At 39.1% G+C, this 24,661-nt stretch overlaps 1 protein-coding gene across 5 annotated transcripts in view; it reads left to right on the top strand.

Annotated features, from left to right (window-relative positions):
- Positions 1 to 24,661, top strand: part of LOC134224618 (Ig-like and fibronectin type-III domain-containing protein 1) — a 704,696-nt gene that overhangs the window by 562,860 nt on the left and 117,175 nt on the right. For all 5 annotated transcript variants that reach the window (XM_062704044.1, XM_062704041.1, XM_062704040.1 and 2 more), the window contains one exon: positions 3,016 to 3,301. In XM_062704044.1, coding sequence (XP_062560028.1) covers positions 3,169 to 3,301 — 133 coding nt within the window. In that variant the 5' untranslated portion in view covers positions 3,016 to 3,168. The remainder of the gene's footprint in view (positions 1 to 3,015; positions 3,302 to 24,661) is intronic.

Raw genomic sequence — 24,661 nt, 5'->3', positions numbered from 1 at the left:
GCCGTCGCGGCGATGAAATCGCTTAGGTCTGGGTGAGCCTTTAGGCGTTAGTCAGCTTTTGTGACGCAAGATGGTGTAATTGTGTGAAGTTCATCAACAACGAATAAAAACTCTAGTAAATGAGTAAAACAAAAAAAATCAATTCAAGGGTACTTTGAAGTATCTACCCAATCCAAAAAAAATCTTGCATGCTGATTGAGCACCGCATATTTTGAGTGAGCTAATAGATTTGGTCGGCGATGGACTTTTCCAATCCAATGATGCTGAGCTACTCAACCTATGTTGAGATGTCTAGGGAAGTGGTTAAATAAGTAAAGTTCAGGTGAAACAGACAAAATTTGGGGCACTGCACGAATTAAGTAAGGGCTGAAAAGGTGAAGAGCAGTCGTTAATTTTATAATTTATATGCAACCAGATAACTAAATTAGCATAAATCAAAAAAAATATTGAAGGCAATTATTGGAAACATGTGACAAAACCTTTGGGTACGTAATTTTACGATCGCTTACTAAGTATCACTGACTGCAATTACAGATATGACTACTTCAATCATAAATAATGAAGTACCAGTAAAATTCCTTGGTTGCTCACTATATGAAGTAGGAGCAGCTGTGCTATTTTTTTTCTTCCTTCAAACGCTATATCTATTGCCGAATCACGAGTAGTCGCAAAGAAGCGGCTCGCAGTTTACGACAGATACCCGAGCAAAGTCGATTAACAAAATGATAGCAAAATGATATAAAGCAAAAATGATGTCAATTATTATTAATTAAAATATGAAATCAAATCATGTTTTCATTGTGCAGCTCCCATACCTTTGATTTCATAATGAGTTATCAATTTGCTCTACCTTACGAAGATTTAATGCAACCTGCAAACAAAATATGCTCTTGATATGTTGGCATCAATGCTTATATGTAAGAATAATCTAACCCAATACACATTCTGATATCAAATTAAGAACCTCATGATTACAAACTCAGTAATCATGTCGAATTCATTGACAGCAAAATTTGTTTAAATCCACAGTGTAAAAATATCACTCATTCATACAAAATGAGTTCAACTGGAGTAAACAAAATAGTTGACATTTCGGCAGCAAATTTTGATTTCAATTTAATTCCAAACTGTGCTCGGGTACTCATTCGAGTAAGAACGTATCCCCTAATAGCATTTGATCACCAGTTTTGCAAGCAGCGGTAAAGATCTAGTGGGACGCTCATTCAGTAGACCTATGATCCATTCCTGAGTTATTTTTTTATCGTTTATGTAATAAAAAAGATAGTTAACTGTTTTTTGATCGTGTAAATCCGGTTTCTCATGACGGCCTTGAAAGTTAAAGTCGATCGTAATAATTGGTTTTTTGTTTTGTTTTGTACATCGGTAATGATGTAAAATGTTTAACGACCCGTTAAACAGTAAGATTGTAAGCATCAGCTTTTTTCCCTTTTTTCTTCAAATAAACTAATAGAGAAAAGTTGTGAACTTTTCTTAGATTAAAATCATATTTTTTTTATAAATAGGATTTCAAAGCTATATTTCAAACGTTCATTATATCCATTCTCGCACTTTCTTTTTTTCCTACCACTGGAAGCACGAAAGATATTTTCCATTGGAATAAAAAATATATGTGTCAACGGAATTACCTATCTGTGACCGATGAGAAGCTTTTCAAGTAGCAACATATATCGCAGGTAACAAATTAATGACAGGGTTTCAAAAATGTTTACAATAATAAACAAAAAAAACATCAATCAACAGGATTTCTTTGATACTGCATGCAATGACAGCGGTTTTAACATTTTTAAATGCTTTTGCAATTTAACAATAGAACTTTAGTCATTCTATTCAACATATATTGTACATGAATTTATAGAAAGTATTATTGAGATATTCGTCTAATAGCATGCCAATATGGTTGTGACGTATTTCACAAATAGTATCAGAACCGGGAAACCAACCTAAACTGGATATACATTTAGATCATCTTAATTGATCAATCATCAATATTCAAATAAACATAAGGCTACTCATAACAAGATTAAACCGACTGATTTAAATACTGGATAGTACGATTGAAATAAATATTATCATCGCCTACAGGTTATATCTCGGTGAAAATCTGATGTAACATCGTTTAACTGTTGCATTTAACCTTTAGCTTGCCGGACAACCTACGGGAACCAGTTTGAGCCCTAATTCTACTCGTGTATTAAAACGGTTTCCACAATGTATTACGCGTAGGTGACGCGCCACACTGTCGCCACAATGGAACGAAAAAAAAATGTGACATTCCGGTGGACACTTCCTTACCTATAACAGTAAATCAATAATCTCAAGAGTAGTCGTTTTAAACGGTGAGGTTGTAATATGTGAGCATGAAAAATGCTGAAGGTCCATCATAGTGTGCTTTACACCTTTATGGATTAAGCCAGATGTTTATTGATGCGAATTTGAAAAAAAAGTGTTACAAAGCACTTGTTTCTTGAATAAATCTCTTTTTTTTCTCGGTTATCGTTTTAGATTTCCTCGATTTTGTACTTCCAATGCTTAGGATTGAATCGACTAATTGCATGTGGCACATAAATTGTTACACATCTTCAACAAATAAAAATAACTAATTGGTAACGGGATCCATGTTTTTTTCTGTTTGTTTCAAACTACACATCGCAAAGTTAGAGACAGTTCAAAAACTTTACATAAAAACAAATATATTAGTGATTTAATTACAAGCGATTCCAGACACGCCGCGTTGAACGTGTAAACATGCATCTGATAATTCTCGTGACTTTGAACGAAGTTTTTATTGACCAGACACAATGCGATACCAGGGAAAGTAACCGACATTGAGATTGACTAAGCTACGGCTCCGTATCGGCATAAAATCTAAGTTTGATGCATAATACTATGTTAGAATAAATTATGGCAACGATAATACAGCATTTGCATTCTCCCATACCGTTCCACTCGTGCGAGCAATCATGCTAAAATCTCGCCGTTTTCCTTCAATTACAGATCCGTCATTGAATGACCGCACAACCGGATCCACTAAGCAGCATCTGCGTCGCCGCCACAGTGCCAGCGTCTCCGTTCTGAGCGACCGGCGCGCACCGTCCATCCACATATTCCCCGGCTCGGACAGAAACCGCGCGTCACCCACTAACCAACATGTTGCGGTTGTTGCGCGCTACCAGCAATCCTCTCGAACCGGCACCATCGCTGAGAACCGCAAGTGCACTGCTTCTATTGGCCGTACTTGTGCTTCTGGACCACAATGTGGTCCTGGCGGTCGATCCCGTTGGTAAGTCGATTAAGTGAGTTGTCACTTCGTTAGCAGTTATCATGGATTTTTTTTATGTTGAGTGGTTCTTATTCGACGATGTAAGAACATTATGTTCTTGTTGCGATGATATTATCTTTGAGTACTATTTAATGCCACCAGGAGACAAACAAACTTCTGGCTGGAAGGGTATGCTTTTCTTGTATTTGTTGTTTAATATCCTCAAATAATGAGTTTTGGAATGGAAATCGAATGGAAAATTTATGGAATGTTCAGGAAATTAAATGTCTAAGTGGAAACGCATGGTAGTGCAGAAAGCAGTATGCCTTTAAATGCAAGGGTTCGTCGCTTGATTTTTTTCTTCAAATCTTCTGTAAGCGCGTGCTGCAGGTTCTGTAAGCATGGGAATGAATGAATAATAAAGTGACTCAAAATCGATTTTGAAACACACCGTTAATTCCTTTCTAGTTTATATTCCATGAAAATTTGAGCCTCTTGGGCATAAATATTAGATCTATTCACCATTTCACCAAGTATTTTAGATTTAAAGTGCCACCCCTCTATTTCAATGAGTATCTTAAATGAAGTTTCCTGACCCATTTTCAGCCAAATCCATGGAGATTTAGAGTTGCATCAAACGAGATTTGTGATTTTTCGGACTTTTTCGTTGAAATGTCGTCTGAATGTATGAATTTTACTCCACATAATAACAGCATTTGTCGTTGATAGCTTTTTTAGACTATTATCTATCACTTTGTCATTGATACTAGGATGTTTAGAGGGCTTATTACAGTCGCGATTCGCTGGTTGGGCCACGACCTCGGCCCAACTAACGAATTCGGGTTTTTAGTTGGGTCAACTAACAGCCATTTGAACACGTGTATTTCGAATTGAACATCACAAATGATGTCCAGTGACGCTCAATCCCGTTTTCCGTGTTTACATTGAATTTTGACGTACGGTTGCTTTTTAGTTGGGCCATGGCCCAACTAGCGAAGGCCCAATTAAAAAGTGACCCAAGTATTAAGATCCCAACCAGCGAATCCCGACTGTATATGACTTTTTAGTAGATTTAGCTGAAAAAAATTCCTTAAAACCAGATACATAATTTAGGTGCTTCTGGAGATAGAATAAATGTTTAATATAAGCCCAATCCAATTTTTCCTTTCATTTCTTTCGAGTGTTGCGGAAGTTTCGTCCATACATCACTTTATTCTGAAAAATAGTCTTCGGCATGTAATTACTAATAATGCAGTTTTCATGAAATACTCAACATTTGAATAGGGTAGTCAAGCAAGACCATTCCCCCCATGCTAAAACAAAATTGATCATGATTTATAAGCAATATCATCCAATATGCTCGACCCATTGCTATGGATCTAGAGTGGGCTATGTGTTAGTGTCAGGGCCTGCAGAACAAGAGGTCCACGGTTCGAGGCGCCTAGCAGTTAAAAATATTTTATTGATCAAGCCAGGTGGCTAATTCCATGTTGTCAATAATCTGTCGCGGTCAAAATCTTACTTTAAATTAAGAGTGATAAAATTGCTTATAAATCATGGTCAACTTTGTTTTAGCATAGGGGGAATGGTCTTGCTCGACTACCCTATTCAAATGTTGAGCATCTCATGAAAACTGCATTATTACATGTCGAAGATTATTTTTCAGAATAAAGTGATGTATGGACGAAACTTCCGCAACACTCGAAAGAAATGAAAGGATGGGCACATATTGAAAATTTATTCTACCTCCAGAAGCACCTAAAATTATGTTTCTGGTTATTAGGCATTTTTTTTAGCTAAACCTACTAAAAAGTCATATAATAATCCCTCTAAACATCCTAGTATCAATGACAGGCAACGGTGAGCAGGCAACGGTGAGCAGGCAACGGTAAGAAACGGATATACTGAGTGAAGGCCAGGTATGTGGTGAGTCTGCTCAAGCTTCGGTATGTTACAATCTGTGAAGGTAGCCTTACCAGAAGAGTCTGACGAAATCTTAAGGTGAACAGGAAACAGTTCATGTGACATGAGTTCTGTGTGCTGAAAAGGTTTTCTAACCATATTTTTGTAGAGGGAGACAAATTCAGCAAATAAATTTGGCAGGCAATCAGTGAGTGCGGTAAGATGCGCCCTCCTGAGAGGTACCATTCAAAAGGAAACTTACCACGCCTTCTACCATTTTACAACGAATCTTTGACAGATTTAAGAGTTGTAAAAGAACCACAGGGCTGTCGCATTCGGTATTACCTCGATGAGTTTCGGAGCACTTACAACGATGACGTCTGACAAGGGAGACCGAAACAGATTGACAGGTGCGGTACGGTACGAGACAATACTTGTCATAAGACGAGTTAGTACTATTCCATTTCATACCACCACTTGATTGTAACTTTCCCATACAACCAGAATGCATGCATAATAGAATTGTTTTTCTGTTATGCGATGCCTATGCGCACAAATTTCATCGCTTACCAGTCGCGAAAACACTTTTTACGTACAAAAGTGGAGGCGATATATGTGTATTTCTTATCCGACTTTGCACGGAAGTGTATGCGATGTACATGAATTTTATACGAGTTTGTTCGTTATGCATTGCGATGTAGTTTGTGATAACAAACTCTGTTTGAAAGATAATCCGATTTCAAGTGAGTTTAATTGCAGGAATATGCGATGTCAACAAATGAAGCTAGAATAAACTCGTAAAATAGCCTACTGTGCGGGAAAATTTATAAAAAAGCTGATGAGCTTTGCACAACAAAGCGATTCTGATGGAACTTGGATCGGTAAACGATTTTGATCGTGCATTCTTATGCGATGTGTGGTTGACTGGGTTGTATATACGTATTTCGACCTCAACAGTAGCGACGTCTTCAGTGTCTTTTACTTGAAGTCGAGTCAAGTACGAGACACTGAGGACAGCTTTACTGTTGAGGTCGAAATCTTTATCTTTAAAGTTACAATCAAGGGTTGAAATTCAATACAATAATATTAACACGCCTTATGACATATGAAGGCATAATTCTGCCTTCTCTATGGCGTACGTAGTTCATTGGCGCATTTCATGCCAAACTCAATTATGTCTAACGTTCTTGTGCCGTTCAATTCAGGCTATTGGTCCATTCAGGCCAATGGCCTGTCCGGGTGTATGGTCATTCGGACGAATGGAATTTCAGCCTGTGTTAGTCAGGCGTTTGGGTAGAACCGAAATAATCTTCAAAGATTTTTGCCTGGGCGGCTGTGTAGTAAACAACTCACCGAATTGGAGGTTGGAGTTGAGCGGCCATGCCGGGAGATTTTCTTATGTGATATGTTCAAAGGCTCCCCTAAACCTAAGCGATTTTATCGCTGCGACTCTCTCGCTGGGTCGCAGCATGCAATTTTCCATTTATGCTTCCATGTCAACGACGACCGTCACGTTGTGTGTGTATGGGGGAACCTAAACGTCATGGAAGGGGAAGGGTTTGGCCGAAAGTCACTCGGCCGTATGTCATTTGGCCGAATAACACGTTGGGCAGAGGTGTCACGTCCGCATGTGCAACTGCACTGCACAGGTAGCAATTTTGTCCCTCACATTTAAACTCTCAATAGATTTCTTGTCATTCTTATCCAAACATATATTTGGATTATGTGCATTTATCATATGTGTTGTACAAATTTGACGATTAATAAATACATAAACGTATAATATGCACAGATTTTTTATAGGCGACATGTGATATGAGACGGACAACTGAAATGCTGCGATGGGGGCGCGTTATATTTTACTGTACAATACCGAAACGAAGCACCGCCACATGTTAAGGCTCCCCCAGACCTAAGCGATTTCATCGCCGCAACGGCGAAAACTAGTCACCGCGAATCTATCGTTGGGTCGCTGCAGGCAATAGGGGAAGATGCCCCAAAACGCCCCCCAAAATAGTGTATGGGAAGGTCGGAAAAACCGAAAATTTCCACATTTTGAAGAAACATCTAACATTTTGGCGATTCAAAACGCCCTAGTGGCACTAACCTATACAATGTACTTGCGTCTCCACGCACTATCCATACCAGAATGCTGATTCGCCGACGCGTGGTGCTTTGTACCCAGAAGTTGCCAGTTAAAAGGCGTTTTGCCTCATGAGTTTTCCGGCAACAGAATATCATATTTTTTTTTAATTGTAAATATTATCAATATGATTGAGATTTTTGACAATTTTTGTATGGCATCAACTAGCTATCTTGTTTTACTGATGCATAATGTAAAAATACTCATAAATAGCGTTACAAATAAGACAATAAAGCAGTGTTTGCTTAGCTAGGGCATATTGCCCCCTCTTCCCCTACTCCATTTACGCTTCCATACCAACGGCGACAGAATCGCAGTCCCCAAGCGATACAATCGCGTCGCAATTGTCGCGTCGCGTGTGTTTTGGGGAACCTTCATCCAACACGTGCTCTTTTAGTCGAGAACGGTTTGCCATGCACCATACACGCATTATTTTGTATGTGTAGGTCATCCGCAATCGGCGATGTATAGGTAGGCAAAACGTTCTTCGTTGGCAGTGCACGGTTTGGTGCCGATGTCGAAAAGCACATCGGTTTGGTGCCTACCGCTTCAAACAGCGCATGCGCGATTGGGTGAAGATCGCGCGATTGGAACAATATAGAAAGAAAAAAGAGGCTCTCTCAAAGCGTCCCATGGCGAAAGTCCGGCTTTAAATAAGCACATCGGAGCAAAAGCGACAATATGAAGATAAGGATTTTGGCTTATGAAGAATTTTTCGTCAAATCCAATAACCATAATATTTAGGAGCTATCCGTATACCATGTGGACAACTTAGGCGGTAGCGGAGTATGAAGAATGTCCATGGTTCAGACAAATTAATAAAAAATTGCATGAGCAGATATGTACGCTGATGGAAGGAAGTGCACATCTAAAACTGCTCGACTTCCACGTGGTATGAGAACAGCTCTTCCTAAAGAAAATTATGTATTCATCAAAGGAATAAATTAAAAATAGGATTATTAATAATTGAGGAACGTTAAGATTATAAACTTCATAGTAGAGACCCCATGTTTCTCCACGAAAAAACTTGAAGAAAAATTAAAAGATACCATTCCATTGTATAGATAGATAGATGTCTTATCTGTCATAGTCATGTCGAACTCTGAGTCCCATCCTGCTTACAGTGTATATTCAGCGAGACAATCTAACAGCGCCGTTGAACTCACATGCAACCCCAGTCGTAATGGAATTCTATCAACTACGGAACGCACTTCGAACAGCCTTATGGAAGCCCCTAAGCCGTCCGACACAGTCGAGTTTTGTAATGCCTCTCTTCCTGACAATTGCACGAGTCATTTAAGCCGTTCCGTACCTGTGTTCGGATTTGGTGAAGGGGCTTTCCATCCGGCCTGCGCAGGCAAGTACAATGTATTGAGCAAACTTTCGAACCCTGAATCTCGCCCTGGTCTCAGTGATAGCCCGTTTCGAAACGATAGCAGCTGCATCGACTCTAGTCCTCATCTGAGTTCATCAACGGAACGCATACCAAACAGCCTTATGGGAACCCCTAAGCCATCCGTCACAGTCGAGCTGCTGCGTTCACCTGATGTTGATTCCTGTTATACAAGTCGTTCCGTTCCTGTGCTCGGATTTGGTGATGGGGTTTCCCACCTTGCTGTCCTAGGCAAGTACTGTAATCCTAGGACATTAACGAGCACTGATATTCGTCCCGTTTGCAGTTACTCCTCGTCTAACAGTAGCAGCACTACGGAACTTCAATCCGAGCCCCTGAGCACTCCTGTTCGCGGCAATGCATCGTTGGCAACAAATGTTCGAGTGATACCTTGCAATGTACCCCCGATAGCCTCTGCTATGGAAGGCTGCATTGGAAATGTTAGCCATTCCCAGCAGTCTATCGAAACCCCTCTGATTGGTTCCAATGGTCTCCTAATCTACTACCAGAATGTGCGTGGATTACGAACCAAAATTGATGACATCTTCACGGCTGCTATGGTTTCGGAATACGATGTTTTGGTTCTCATTGAAACTTGGCTCGATGACCGAATACATTCCGCACAACTATTTGGTAATCAATTCAATGTATTTCGGAATGATCGCAATCCTTTAAATACTACGAAGACACGTGGAGGTGGCATTTTAATTGCAGTATCGAAGCGGCTAGATTGTTGCTTGGACACCGCTGTTATTAGCACATCAGTTGAGCAACTTTGGGTGAGGATTACAGTATCCAATCGTAGGATTAGTATCGGTGCAATGTATCTTTCTCCAGATCGTAAACATGACACGGTATACATCGACAATCACATCAATTCGATCGGTGCAGTATTTTCCCGATTGAACAATAACGACTTGGCCCTCCTGTATGGTGACTATAATCAAGCTGGACTGGTTTGGAATGTCGCTAATAACGAGCTTCCATCGATTGACTATTTGCGATCCCATATGCCGATACAATGTTGTACTCTGTTCGACGGCTTCGATCTACATCGTCTGGCGCAAATCTATGCGGTGTTGAACCGCAACTCCCGACTACTCGACTTAGTTTTGGTGAACGATGTTGCACTTCCTAACTGTAGAGTATCCGAAGCTCCTGAGCCTTTAATAGGACTTGATGCTGATCACCCGGCTTTGGAAACACTGGTTGATATTTCCATCCCTATTCAGTTCGAAAACATAGAAGATCCTGTGGCGTTTGATTTTAATAGGGTGGATCTCGTTTCTATGAAGCACGCACTTACGCAGATCGACTGGCGACTTGTTGATACGTTTGAAAGCATTGACGATGCGGTTGAATTCTTCACCCTTACTCTAAGTCAAATAATCTCGGACTGCGTTCCTCTTCGTCGACCTGCCCCTAAGCCTGCATGGGGCAATGCGCGGCTTCGCTATTTAAAACGTTTAAGAGCTAAATCACTTCGGAAATACAGCCAATCCAGGAATGTTTTCACCAAGCGATCCTTCGTTCTAGCAAGCAATAATTATCGTATCTACAACCGTTACCTATACAAACGTTACACCAGGCGTATGCAGCAAAAACTCCGTCGTCATCCTAAGTCATTCTGGTCATTCGTGAAGTCAAAAAAGAATGAGGGAGGCCTTCCTGCTGAAATTTATCTGGGAAACAGACGCGCTCGATCTGTCGTTGACAAATGAAACCTTTTGGCGGATCGCTTCCAGCAAGTTTTCAACGACACTAGTGCCTCAATTTTTCAAGTGGAGGCGGCACTCATTGATACACCCAACGATGTAGTCAATTTCTACAGCTTCGTTGTAAGCCTGGATATGGTTGAATTGGCTATCAATAAGCTAAAATATTCCAACACTGGAGGCCCTGATGGTATCCCACCGTGTATTCTGAAGAAATGTTCTGCCGAGTTAATCTTGCCGCTGTCTAAGCTCTTCAACCTTTCCCTGCGTCAAAGTACATTTCCTGAGCGCTGGAAATTTTCTTTCATGTTCCCTGTGTTCAAAAAAGGCGACAAGCAAGACGCGGAAAACTACAGAGGGATCACATCTCTGTGTGCATGCGCAAAAATTTTCGATATAATTGTGAATGACGCACTGTTTGCTGCCTGTCAATCGTATATATCACCTGATCAGCATGGATTCTACCCTAAAAGGTCGATCTCAACTAATCTCGTTCCATTTGTATCGTTGAGCCTGCGTAATATGGAGCTAGGAGCCCAAGTGGATACAGTTTATACAGACATGAAAGCTACTTTCGATCGAGTTGATCACGATATATTGCTTGCGAAACTGATAAAGCTAGGCGTCTCTCCAGATTTAGTACATTGGTTCGGCTCGTATCTGAAAAACCGCAAACTTTGTGTAAACATTGGATCGACACAATCCGAACATTTCACATGCTGTTCGGGAGTACCACAGGGTAGCAATTTAGGGCCGTTGTTGTTCTCAATTTTCTTGAACGACGTTGGATTCGTCCTTCCTTCTGGATGCAGGGTATTCTATGACGACGATGTCAAGATATTTGCTGTTATCCGACACCATGCCGATTGCCTGCAGCTACAGCAGTTCATCAACGATTTCAGCGAATGGTGCAGTAGAAACTTCCTTACGCTGAGTTTCCAAAAATGCAACTTGATTAGTTACCACCGAAAGTAAAACCCAATTCATTTCGATTACACAATTAACGATTTAACACTGCAGCGTGTTGATACAGCACGGGATCTTGGTATTATGCTAGATTCAGCTCTTACATTCAAAACGCATTATTCGGATGTTGTTACTAGAGCTAATAGACAATTGGGATTCATTTTTAAGATCGCCGATGAATTTCGAGACCCTTTTTGCCTGAAAGCACTGTATTGCTCACTAGTTCGATCGATTATCGAATTTGGATCAGTTATTTGGTGCCCGTATCAGAGAGTTTGGGATATCTAGACTGGAAGCCGTGCAAAGAAATTTGTTCCCTATGCCCTACGTCATCTTCCTTGGAACGACGCTGTTAGCCTACCGCGTTATGAATACCGATGCCAGCTACTAGGATTAGACACTCTGGAGCGTAGAAGATCGATAGCTCAAGCTGATTTTGTTGCGAAAATTCTTGTAGGTGAAATCGATTCTCCTGAAATGCTTGCTGCTCTTCAAATGTATGCACCAGAACGACCACTACGAACCAGAAACATCCTTTACCTTCCACCACGTGTTGCAAATTATGGACTGCACGATCCTGTTCGGTACATGTCATTACGCTTCAATGAGTACTACAGTGCCTTCGACTTCAACTCCACGCCCAACGCCTTCCGACTACGGCTGGTGCGTATGTTACGCAACGAAATCAGTACTGGACGATGAATCTAAATATGCATTTATTTTAACACTAAGACCATTCTTATTTTTATATTGTATTTGTAGTTTTAATCTGTTATGTATATGTCGAACCAGCTTTTGTAATGTTTGTTAAAAGATATGGGGTTTTTATGCCTCTTTCAGTACAGCACATCGCTATCTCAAATAGGCTTTTCCCCATCCCTATTTCATTAAGACATTTTTGTCAGATGAAATCAAATAAAATAAAATAAAAAAAAAAAATAAAAATAAAATATTGAAAAGCATAACGATTCTCATGATGGTATTTTTTTTAATTTAATGCACTGTCACTTGAAGTTTAGTTTGAGTTTAAGTCAATATGTTTTTTATTTGTATTTTATTTATTAAATTTGTATTTTATTGAATAGTGTGAATTTTGATACACTGATCATTTCTTCACTTAATTCGATAAATGAAATGTAGCTTAGAAGCAGATAGACAGAACATTTGGGAAACACGCTTGAATGTGATTATACAACAAAGCCACAAATCGGCCATCTTGGAAACCACGTTTTGCCGAAAATGTTCAAGAGACGTGTTGAGATAACATTAACATTTATATGGGGTGAAGCAATGGCAGATCAATTTTTCACTTATACTGAGTAATCGACTTAATTTTCAAATCTGTACAAACATTATTACGCTAGATTTGGGTTTTTGGAAATTTATTTATTTCTACTAGTCTTCTAACTGGTCGCACAGACAGATAAAACTATTCACTAGTCCTATTTCTAAACATCAACTTGGACAAATTATAATCAAATTTCTCAGATACTTCGTTAAAACGACGACAAAAAACATTGAAAGAGTTGTTTTGCCCGAAATGTGAGTAGAAAAACATGTGATGAATTTGAAATTCACTCATCAATTGTAAAATCAATTGTAAAATCACCTGAAGATAAATCGTTTATATTGGATGTGTCATTTCAGGTCCCCTTTATACGCGTTTTTTTCGAAATACTTAACTTCAACCCTAGCAGCACAATAGTCATGAAAGATTTACTGTGACCTATGTAAGACCAAATCCAGTCATATATGAGTTTCTGCAACCAAATTGGCCTAAATGGTGCTACTCGGGAATCAAACGGTGCACAGATTGAAGAATTGATCACGCGACGCCTCTGATGTTAAGTCAAAATCCATCTAGCCATCCAATTATCTTAACTAAATGGCCCTTTCACGTGTGGGAAATGCAACAGTTGTGCTAGTCTGTACGCAGCGTTGCTAACTCGTAAAAAATACTATTACTACAATTATAAAAACAGCGAGCGAGCCCTTAATCTGGAGCAACGCGTAGAAAAGGACGAAACCTAGAGGAAGCGATACGAGGAAGATAAGCCTTTTTCCAGCAAAAGATAGTCCTCATGCTGAAGGAGAATTTTGCCTCCAGAATGAACAAGCTGAGCAGTTGGGCAGCTAAATGTAAGGTTACGGCTACGCAAAACAATGGCCAAGTTAATCAAATAGTGGTGACAAGTTCATCATCCAATACAGTCAACATGCAGCCAGCTCCATGCTGAATAATTTATTTAAAGCGATGGTCGTAGTGGTCGTGGTACCAGCGGTCGCAGATGAATGTTAACTTGACAAGTGTTTAAGCGGCTTGCTCGACGTACTGTACTGAGTGACTTGCACGCTTGTCAAATTTGCATTCTTTGACGATGGATGTCAAACAACGCACATCGAGGCTGGATTGGCATCAGATTTCGATATCGTTGGACAAGCAAAATTGCTCTGGCTTCAGTGGACAGGCAACATCACCCAGGAAATGGAAAGGTTCACAACGGCTAACGATCACAGTTTCGGTTAGTAAGAAATATGCGGAAGGTACAATAGCTCAATCTACAAAGACAGTTCTTCCGGTACGATGACTCACAGAAGAGGCATCCACACTCGTATGGACTTCCTCTGGATTCCTTCGGAAGTTCCTCCGGGAGTTTCTTCGGAAGTTACTCCGTATTTTTTTTCCGGAAGCTCCTCCAGGAATTCCTCCGGAAGTTCCTCCATGAATTCCTCCGAAAGTTTATCCATAAATTCCTCCGGAAGTTTCTCCAGGAATTCCTCCGGAAGTTCCTCCAGGAATTCCCCCTGGAGTTCTTCGAGGAATTCCTCTAGGAATCCCTCCAGAAGTTTCTCCAGGAATTTCTTGGGAAGTTCCTTCAGGACTTACTCTGGAAGTTCATCCAGGAATTCCTGTAGAAGCTGCTCCAGGAATTCCTCCGGAAGTTCCTATATGAATGCTTAAGGAAATTACTTTTAAAAATTTTGCCTTAATAACTACCCATAGAATTTCACCTGAAATTCTCTCTGAAGTTGAGTATAAGCATGAGCATGATTGACCGCCCACGGTTGCTACTCCGTTATTGCCAGGCCAGCTGTAACTACACTTCATCTTTACACATCCGTGGTTGTCCGGGGTAGTGTCCAGACCACATGTGGCAAGCATGTGGTCACGCATTGCGCGAAAACGTGGGCACACGAACAACACGTGTTCCGCCTTTTCCTCTAACCCTGCGCACACCAAACACTCGAGCAAGCCAGCTACGTTACCTGCACTGTGATTTTGCAGCACGCTTAAACAAATCAAACAATTGGGAGTCGTGAGTGCCCTCACCTTGACCGTCTCGCCTAGGACTTCCTCCGCGAGACGCCCCGAAATTTAGAGCTCTAATACCTTAGTCAATAGATAAACTAATAAATTTGCAGAAATGAGATGGATGTCATTTATCATCAACAACTACAACATATTGCTTGCACCACTAATGGGTACACTGTTCCGTTCCTTTTGTGACGGTAAAAATTAATTTTGGTTCCCATAGTGGTGCTACTCATTGATTTCTCGCTTAACTTTTCAAAAGGACCTAAGTAATTTTTTTTTTCGTGAATTAATTTGAGTACTGCAATCGAAAGCTTTCAAGTTGTTCTATTGATTGCGCTTTTCAAATTAATTCATGAAAAAAATGTTACTTAGGTCCTTTTGAAAAGTTAGGCGAGATTTCTTATGAGACTCGGCACAGTTGCTCATTGTTTTCAATAGTTTTTCAAATGAAATCTTAGGATACGTTGCATTTAACAGGATATTAAAAACACAACCCATCAACTGAAATCATCTTAAAGTGTTTAATTATGATAAATCTCATTAAAACCCCACTACATCCACCAAGGGTACGGTTAGCCTATTGTGAAAATGTAACTCGTTGCAAAATTCGTTTTTAGCACTCGTAGTATTTATCCAACACAGCAACATAGTCGCAGCAACTCGTGCTGGAAAAAATCAGCTTTTTGCAAATAGTTGCACAAACTAATATTAAACACGTCTCCAAAACGTCCAAATCGTCTTTAAATTAAGATTCAAGCCAGCCGAGGGCTGCAAATCTCTATAATAAAGATATTAATAATAATAAGATACGTTGTTTTTATTATCAATTAGTACTTTCCATAGAAGGTATCGTTGCAAACAAGGTAATCAAATCAATTAAAGTACAGACATGTGGGCCGGCATCCAACTTTAAAAATATTTGTTCCGTTTGTTCTATGCTTAAAGTGGACGCTTGAATAGTGCAGGAAGATAGGTTTGCGGTTCATACCCAAATATGTTCATTCACAAATATGCTCTGCATCGTCACTGCAGGCATTCTAACATTGACCCTAACATATTCGCCAACTACTGCACTAATCAACCGATCGACCCAAATGTTATTCCGGTTATTTTTATTGTAACCGCGACCATGCTTTGTTTATTTTGAAATTTTTCCGGCAGTCTGCAAAAGTCACGTACGCATTCAAAATGAGGCAAGTTGACAATGATTCGGCAGTTTTGGAACCAGACAGTTTTGTGAGCAACGGAAAAACTGCAAACCTCTTATGGTGTGAAACGGAATTGCAAGGTGGCTTGAATATTAGCGTTTTGATAGATTTTGACTTCTTTTCGTTGATAACAGGTGGAACGTGCAGCTTGAATGAATGTTTAGAAGATTATTTCCGTTGATCCAATTTCACCCGAGGTAATTCACGGTAACATTTATACACTATCGAAACAGTTGCAATCTTTGTTAACATAATGAAAAAAACACCGTCCACAAACTGTAAGATGAAAGTAGTATAGGAACCATTGCTTTGAAACAGAACTTTGTCTTTGAAAATGTGGTAAGAGTTGTCAATTTGGGTGCATGATGTGTAATACTAATTGCATACATTGTCGCCGGTTTAAAAATTCTTACACACTCCCCAATGAAAATCAGACTCTTAGCAGTTATCATCAATGAAATCAACCGTCTAAGACGAGTTTAGTACTTTCCATTTAATTCAGTTGAGGTCGAAATACGTATCTGCAAAGATAACAAAACTTAGGGGCCCTCCTTAGCCGTGCGGTAAGACGCACGGCTACAAAACAAGACCATGCTGAGGGTGGCTGGGATCGATTCCCGGTGTCGGTCTAGGCAATTTTCGGATTGGAAATTGTCTCGACTTTCCTGGGCATAAAAGTATCATCGTGTTAGCCTCATGATATACGAATGCAAAAATGGTAACCTGGCTTAGAAACCTCGCAGTTAATAACTGTGGAAGTACTTAATGAACACTAAGCTGCGAGGCGACTCTGTTCCAGTTTGGGGATGTAATGCCAATAATAAGAAGAAGAAGACTAAACTCGTCTTAGACGGTTGAATACATTCCACTAAAAAGAGCTTAAAATATTTTTTCTGATCAATGTTGTGAACTGAGCCTTCAGCTATTAAGCCTGAGCCTGAGCCTCAGCAGTTTATTAAGAACTTTTCACAGATATGCACTGCAAAGGTTTTAGCCAAGTAACCCTTTTCCATTCATTTATTGCGATGCGAACACGACGATTCTCCTGCCGCACCGAGAATCGAACCCATGCAGCATGGCCCTGCTCTGTAGGCACGCACCTCACCTCGGCTTAGTACGAAATCATAGCATAAATACAATTAATCCTCGCCATTTTGGCGATATTATTATGAGTCAGGTTGAAGAAGCATTATCTTCGAATTTCCTGCAATCAGACCCAATCCCTACCGCTTAACCCAAATCCTGAATCATAAACCCTACCACAAATCATAAAATAAATTTCCTGCCGTAATAAACATTTGCACAATTTTACCCTTGGCCAAATTAAACGTGAATGGGCGTCAAAGGAAGTTGATTTCACTGTCAAGGGAAGTTAAATTTACTTTCCACCACTTTGCACTTGATTTCCTTTCCAGTTTACACTTGAATGGTGCCACTTATTCTACCCGGAGCCATTCAAATTTTGAAAAGCATAGAACAAGCAACAACTCCCGCCCGGCGATGAAGCGCGTAACTGGTTCTGTCTCTGTCTCAGGTTACGTAAATACATGTAATAAAAATCATCTCATTGACGTACGATATGTGTCTTCAGATAGGCCAATTAACCCGATATGATGATCATTTTGAATTATGAATTTCATCTCCATGAATTCGATTACAGCTCAATTGTAACCCGGGCTTAATCTTCTGATTCGATCCTTAACATCTGATTGCTGATTTTCCCGCGGTCGACGGATCGTGTAGAATTGTACCTTTTTATATTTCTATTAAGCAGTTTCCAGTCGAAACACGATTGGCAAAGATATGAATAGAATCGCCCTCCCTTCCAAAGAAATTTATTCACCGTGGAACCGGAAAGTGTTATTTTGCATAATTCTAATTACCCATCAGGAAATTGTAGAAGAAGCAAGACCGCACGCAGAAGATGAACAGGTTCAGTTATGGAGCCGCCCGACGGCGGGGGACTTTATCCGTTCTTCTTCTTCTTCAGTTGAGTGCACTGACTGTGTGTGGCGCAACAGCAGCTTGCGCTAACAAAAGACCATCTGAGCTCACGGGTCGGATGAACGCAAAAGGCCAGAGAAAGACGTGTCAATCCCGTAACCTGGTCTGTTCGTGGCGGAAATGGAAATTAAAACTTCTACTCCAACTGCGGAGATTATTTCTGGAGCTTTTTTTCCCCGTTCTCCAGCAGCGGGCGACTTCGGCAGTGGAAGGATGAAACGGTTCCTCTTTCGGCAATGAATCTCAAGTAAGTACTTATCTTGGGTGTTTCATTTTTTCAATGCTCTTCAAGTCATGGGTTCCCAAGCTAATCGCGTTATTTTATATTTAATTTCGCGCACTTAAGTTGTTGTAGTGATCAGAATGTAGTATCTTCGCCAGACGTTTATCCGTCATAAGTACAATGTTTCCAGCCCACGGTAGTCTGCCGTTTTGTATGGGCTTAATAACATACATGGGGGCCCTCCTTAGCCGTGCGGTAAGACGCGCGGCTACAAAGCAAGACCATGCTGAGGGTGGCTGGGTTCGATTCCCGGTGCCGGTCTTGGCAATTTTCGGATTGGAAATTGTCTCGACTTCCCTAGGCATAAAAGTATCATCGTGTTAGCCTCATGATATACGAATGCAAAAATGGTGACTTGGCTTAGAAACCTCGCAGTTAATAACTGTGGAAGTGCTCAATGAACACTAAGCTGCGAGGCGGCTCTGTCCCAGTGTGGGGATGTAATGCCAATAAGAAGAAGAAGAATAACATACATATGTACTTGTACACCTGATACGATGTTTGTGATTAATGCGCCACATACCATTTTCCTGTTTATCGCCAAGTGTTGTCCATAGCAGCATATGCTGAAATACTCCGTAGGTTCTCCGAAAAATCTGGGTTTCATAACTGTGAAAAGCCACCGGAAGAATTAGGATAGTATAGGATAGTATAAGAATTTTCCAAAAAAAAATAAAAGAATTCCCAAATAAATTCCCCAAAAAAACTATGAAATTCCGAAAAAAATTCAAAGGGAAATTCAGAGATAATTCCGAACAATTTACCAAGAAAATTCTTAAGAATTTTCCAAGAAAAATTGCAAAATTTTTCCCAATGAAATTTCAAATATTTTTCAAATAAAATTACGAAGATTTAAAAAGATCATAACAATTCTCCAAAGAAATTCTATAGAATTTCCCAAAAAGTTTGGGAAAATGAGGAAGAATATGGATACAAATCTCCTCAGCAGAAAAAAAAGTTTGGAAAAATTTACCGAGGAAAACCAAAACATTTACGGGAGTAATAAAAAAAAAATACCAAGAAAATTTCCAAAAAAAAAAATCACGAAGAAGTTCCGAAGATTTTTCCAAGGATATTCCGAAAATTTTCATGAGGAAATTCGGAAGATTTTCCCAAAAAATACAAAAGAATTACCCAGGAAAATCGAAACAATTTCCCAAGGAAGTTTCAAAGAATTTCCTGTGGAATATTCAAAGATGTTTCCAAGGAAATTACGAAGAATTTCTAAAAAAATCTAAAAACATCCAAAATCAAAATTTTGAAGAATTTACCGAAAAAAAACTAAAAAAATCCCCGAGAATTCCGAAGAATTTTCCAAGTGTAATCCGAAGCATTTCCCGAGAATATTCCGAAAATTTTGATATTTTCTTGGGAAATTGTTCAGGAATTTCCAGAGAATTTTCCAGTGAATTTCTCTAAAGAATTTAGAGAAAAACTCGAGGAAAATTCAAAGAATTTTCAGAGGAAGAACCGCAGATTTTCCCGAAAGACTTCCGAAAAGTTTCCCGAAAGGTTTCCGCAGTATTCTCCAAGTAAGGTCCAAAGCATTTCTCGTGTAAATGTTGAGGAATTTCCCAGAAAATTCCGTAGAATTTCCCGAGAAATTTCGGAAATACTCCCAAAAAAACTGTGGAGAATTTCTTGATTAAATTCTGAAGAATTTTCCAAAAAAAATCTCAAGGAATTTCCGAAACACTACCTGTAAAATTTTTGAATAATTTCCTGGAACATTCCGAAGAATTTCCAGAAGAAAAACCTCCCAAGAAAATAGTGAAGAATTGTTGGAATAAATGCCGAAGAATTTTCAGTACAATTGCGAAAAGTTTTTCGAAGAAATACTGAAGAATTTTCCAATGAAAATATCCGAATATTTCGAAGAAACTCCCAAGGAATTCCGAAAAAAAAATCCGCAGTAAGTTCTGAAGATTTTTCCAACAAAGCTCCGGAGAATTTCTCGGGAAAATTTAAAGAAATTTCACAGAAAATTTTCCGAGAAACTTTGGAGGAAATTTAAAAAAAAATCCGGTGGAACATCCTCTCAAAAAAATTTCCGAGAAAACACCAAAGATTTTTTCATTAAAAAAAATCGAGGGAGTTCGGAAGATTTTCTTGAGAAAATTGCAGAGAATTTTCCAAGTAAATATCAAAGATTTCCCGAGAAAAGATCTCTTTAAAAAAAATTGAAGAATTCCTCGAGAAAATCGAATGAATTTTCCGAGGAAGTTCCGAAGAATTTTTCAATTTCCTTGGCATTTCAAGAGAAAAATGCAAAGAAATTTCAGATGAAAATCCGAAGAATTTCCCAAGCATTTTTCGCACAAGTTTCTTGATGAATTTACGAAGAATTTCCAGTGGAAATTCGAAAAGGTTTAGGGAGTTCTTAATAATTTCAAATTGATAATTCCTAAGAATTTATAATGAAAATTCCTGAGTTTTTTCCGAGGAAACTTCGTTAAAATGCCCAAGTAAATTGCAAAGCATTTTAAAATTTTCGAAGTATTTCCCGGGTGAATATATCTAAGAGGATTTCCTAAACATTTCCCGAATCTTTTCTGGAGAATTTTCCGAAAAATTTTTTTTTTTTCTATAAGGTTTTAAAGAATCGCCCACGAATTTTCCCAAGAATTTCATTTGCAAAATCAAAGATTTTCCCATAGAATTTTTCGAGGATATTTCGAAAAAATTCAAGGAAGACGAGCTCGGTGGTCTAGTGGCTACCGCTTCTGCCTTATAAGCAGGAGGTCGTGGGTTCAATTCCAGGCTCGTCCCTTTCCTACTTTGTATTTCTATCTTAGTTCTTTCTGTGTTTCACGTTCTACCAGAACGATTCCTACTGTTAAACCCTTAACACTAACAATCCAAAAACCTCCCGTGGCACCTATGAGAGGTCGTAGAGTTCTCTGCATCTTTCTTAAGTAGGTATCCAACTAACCATCCTTCCCCTTCCTCAGCATTCGCAAGGACGTGGCCAGGACAGATCTCGACTATTGGAGAGTGCATTGCTTCCATCTAAGAGATAGCGATTAGTCCCAAATCAATATCTGTGGTAACGGATGAAAGTGTTGCTACTCTCATACAATAGTCTTGGCTTGTACCACCTACGAATTTGTGCGAAATGCTCAATGCTAATGCTAATGCTAATGCTAATTTCGAAAAAATTCAAGGAAATTCTGAATAATTCTTCAAAGAAATTGAGAAGCATTTTTTCAAAAAGTTCCGAGGAATTTCCCGAAAAAAATACCCAACAAGGACAAGGGACAATACAATGTTTAATTTGCAATACAATGCAATACAATGTTTAAATTGCGGTCACGTTCGCTACTGTCTTCTGTAGTTCACGAGCCAGAAGCCTCACTTGTACAGTTTTATTAACTGTCTAAACACTCCAGGTACCAAGTTTCCAATCATAGTCTTATTTCGTTGTTCCGTTGTTTGCCAAAAACGACGTTTTATATTTCTGTTTCCTTTATTATTGTAGTATTGAAAGGCTGTTCATGTCAGTTCATTTACTTGGCAGGCTCAGTCGTGTGTGACACTTTGCGGAGCCGCACTTATCAAGTATTTTATAATTTACATCACCCTATTAATAACAGTTAGTTGGAAAGGGGCATAGATCAAAATACTCGTGGTCGTGGTTAGTAAATACTTAGACAGACGTTGCAACGCGTTGTAGGGATTTAGGTTAAAATTATTTCAGCTGCTCATCTTGGTATTGAACGTCGTTAACGGTGTGACGTAGTGTCGTGATCGATTTAAGGTTCGTCAGTGAGCATCTTTCGGATGGCTATAGCATCATGAAACACGTATAATAAGACAAAGACAAAAATAAGCTACTTAACTGGGATGGCGTTGAAGACATTGGCTCCTTAGATATGCGCGACACGATATAATATTTCATTATTAAACTACCAGATGCTTAACGCTGCTAGTAAACGGATGCTACAATCGTACTCAGAAAAAAAAACCGCGCGTGAAAAATATCGACACGGAAAATTACACTATTTTATGCGTACATGGATTTTTTCCAATAACTTTGCCTGACAATTATACAATGTTGTGTCAAAATACAATAGAAACTGAATCAATTTAGGCGCTAAATTGTTTAAACTTCCGTCATTTTTAGCATTTCTTTCTTATGCATTAATTTTTGTGCTTTTATGTGCTTATATGTACATACTTTCTCACACTAGCTGAGGTCAGAAGACAATAGTACCCAGACTGTACTATCAGCTGAGTACGGAACCCGTAGCGTGTGGTCCTTTATGTTCGGCCGACACTTATATGCGTGAAATAGAAACTTGTAAAAGTCAAAACTGTATTAGACGTTTTGTAGCCCCTCGAAATATATGAGATAGATCAAAATAAGCCACAAAATGAATATCTTTATTATTTTGATAGATCAAAAGCTTAACTTGTTAACGGAAAACTATTCATTATTATTCCAAGCTCAAATGATAATGATGATGATGATATAATAATTAGCGTATCAGGGTAAATACGCTTTATGATGTCGATATTTACGTAATATTCCTTACATTTTGGGCTGTCATTTTGCCGCTTCAACTGCTTCAATATGGTACCAAGTACGATTCACCAGAACCATAATACCGCATTGGGATAACGCTTTTAGTCAAGGTGATGCAATTTCTCTACAACATAGTAATGATTAAAGAGGCTGCACTCATAACAAAGAGACGAAGTGTCAAAATTGGAACAGCGCATTTGCTGTCAAATCAGTTGTTCCAATCGAGCACAAGGTTGTTAAAGGTAGGAGTATTGCGTCTCTTTGTTTTTCCAGGCTCGTTAGTAATGATGTGTTAACTTGACAGAGCTAGATCAAAGGGGGCATATATCACAATTTATAAAACAAATGGTCGCAGTGATTAAGATACCCAACAAGGGAAAAAACTGCTTCATCCATCATGGAACCAACTCTATGCTTTGTTTTTTTGACGCCGATGGTGGCTGTGAGATCTACGGCATTGAGCAAGGCCATCGGACCTCTTCCCGGGTAGAAGCCGTGATATTGATAACAAAACATGATATGAACTTGTTTGAAATAAGAGTAAAAATAACAAGCGAAAATAACAAAAACTGCAGTCATAAAGGTTTATTACGAACAATTATTACGAGAAAGCTTTCGTTCTAACTGGAAACCGAGCTAGAAACTTGGAACTTGTGTGCAATGTTGCAAGAAACTCAATAAAACAAAACTGACAAACGCCACGCTCTTTTTGCCAGAGAGAATATTCTCTCTGTTTTCATTTACATTTGTAGCTGACAGTCTGCTTTTCCTGAGGCAAGGTCGAATTCACGTTTGATGGAAATCTTGGGAGCGCTGAAGAACCATTCGGATTTAAACGGTTTTGTAAGAAGCCTGTCAAATGGTGAAAGATAATGATGATATTGATTTATTCTCCACTTACTCAACAAGAATTGTTTTGCATGTGTTCTCTAAATCTAACATATACTGCCAATACTGGAGACAATTACGGAATATTTGTAAAACGAATACATTGGGTGAATAAACATGTTTGTAATGATTGTATCTATTTTGCTTCTTCAATTGCTTAGCATGTTTTGAATTTCAACTGCTTCCTAGTGAGACGATTGTACAATTTAAATGGGAGGTAGATATGAAAAGTAGAATAAGCTCAAATAAAACATGGATTGGTAATAAATAAATTTCTTAATTAAATAACGATTCGATCTTGTGAGAAGCTGTATCATTACTATTATCATACTTTTGATTGCTGAATAGAACCCACTATTTAAACTCAATTTTCGGCAACAAAGTCAAATTATACATTCCAAAACGTTAAGTAAATACATCTCACTACACTTGTGTACGCATAGATCAAGTTGCATAAATGATATCGAAATCAATATACAAACCACTGTTTCCGCATCACTCAAACCAATTAAAAAAAAACATGATTGACCGCCCACGGTTGCTACTACGTTATGGCCAGGTCAGCTGTAATTGCACAGAGAACCAACAGATGATGTTTGGGACTAACATCATCCTCAATGTGTAAGAACTGGTGACCCAAATTTAAGCAATACCAGCGCCGGCCGTGTCCGAATGCAGGTCAATTAGGGAATAGGTAGGAAAATGTTGACGTGATACTCGCTTTAATGGAAGCCGACGAGTCATCTGCACTTCCACGAGAAATCACAGGGATGTTGGATATATGGGGTAGGGAGTGTAGCAGGGTTCGTTTTGGTAAACGCTATGCCGGGTGTAGCGTGTATTTTGATCGAAGTTGAATAAACTCATAATCGAACGTGCACTAATTAATTAAATTACTGACCGCGTATCGCAGAACAAATAATTTCGATGATCGCGCGATTGTTCTGCATGATATAAGAAAACTTACTGATTAATTTACTCATCCGCACAAAGTAAAACAAATTATTTCGAAGATCGCGCGATCTTTCTGCGTATTGA

This window comes from Armigeres subalbatus, chromosome 3 (genome assembly GCF_024139115.2).
Source record: "Armigeres subalbatus isolate Guangzhou_Male chromosome 3, GZ_Asu_2, whole genome shotgun sequence".
NCBI lineage: Eukaryota > Metazoa > Arthropoda > Insecta > Diptera > Culicidae > Armigeres > Armigeres subalbatus.
This window is presented reverse-complemented; position numbering and strand designations above follow the sequence as displayed.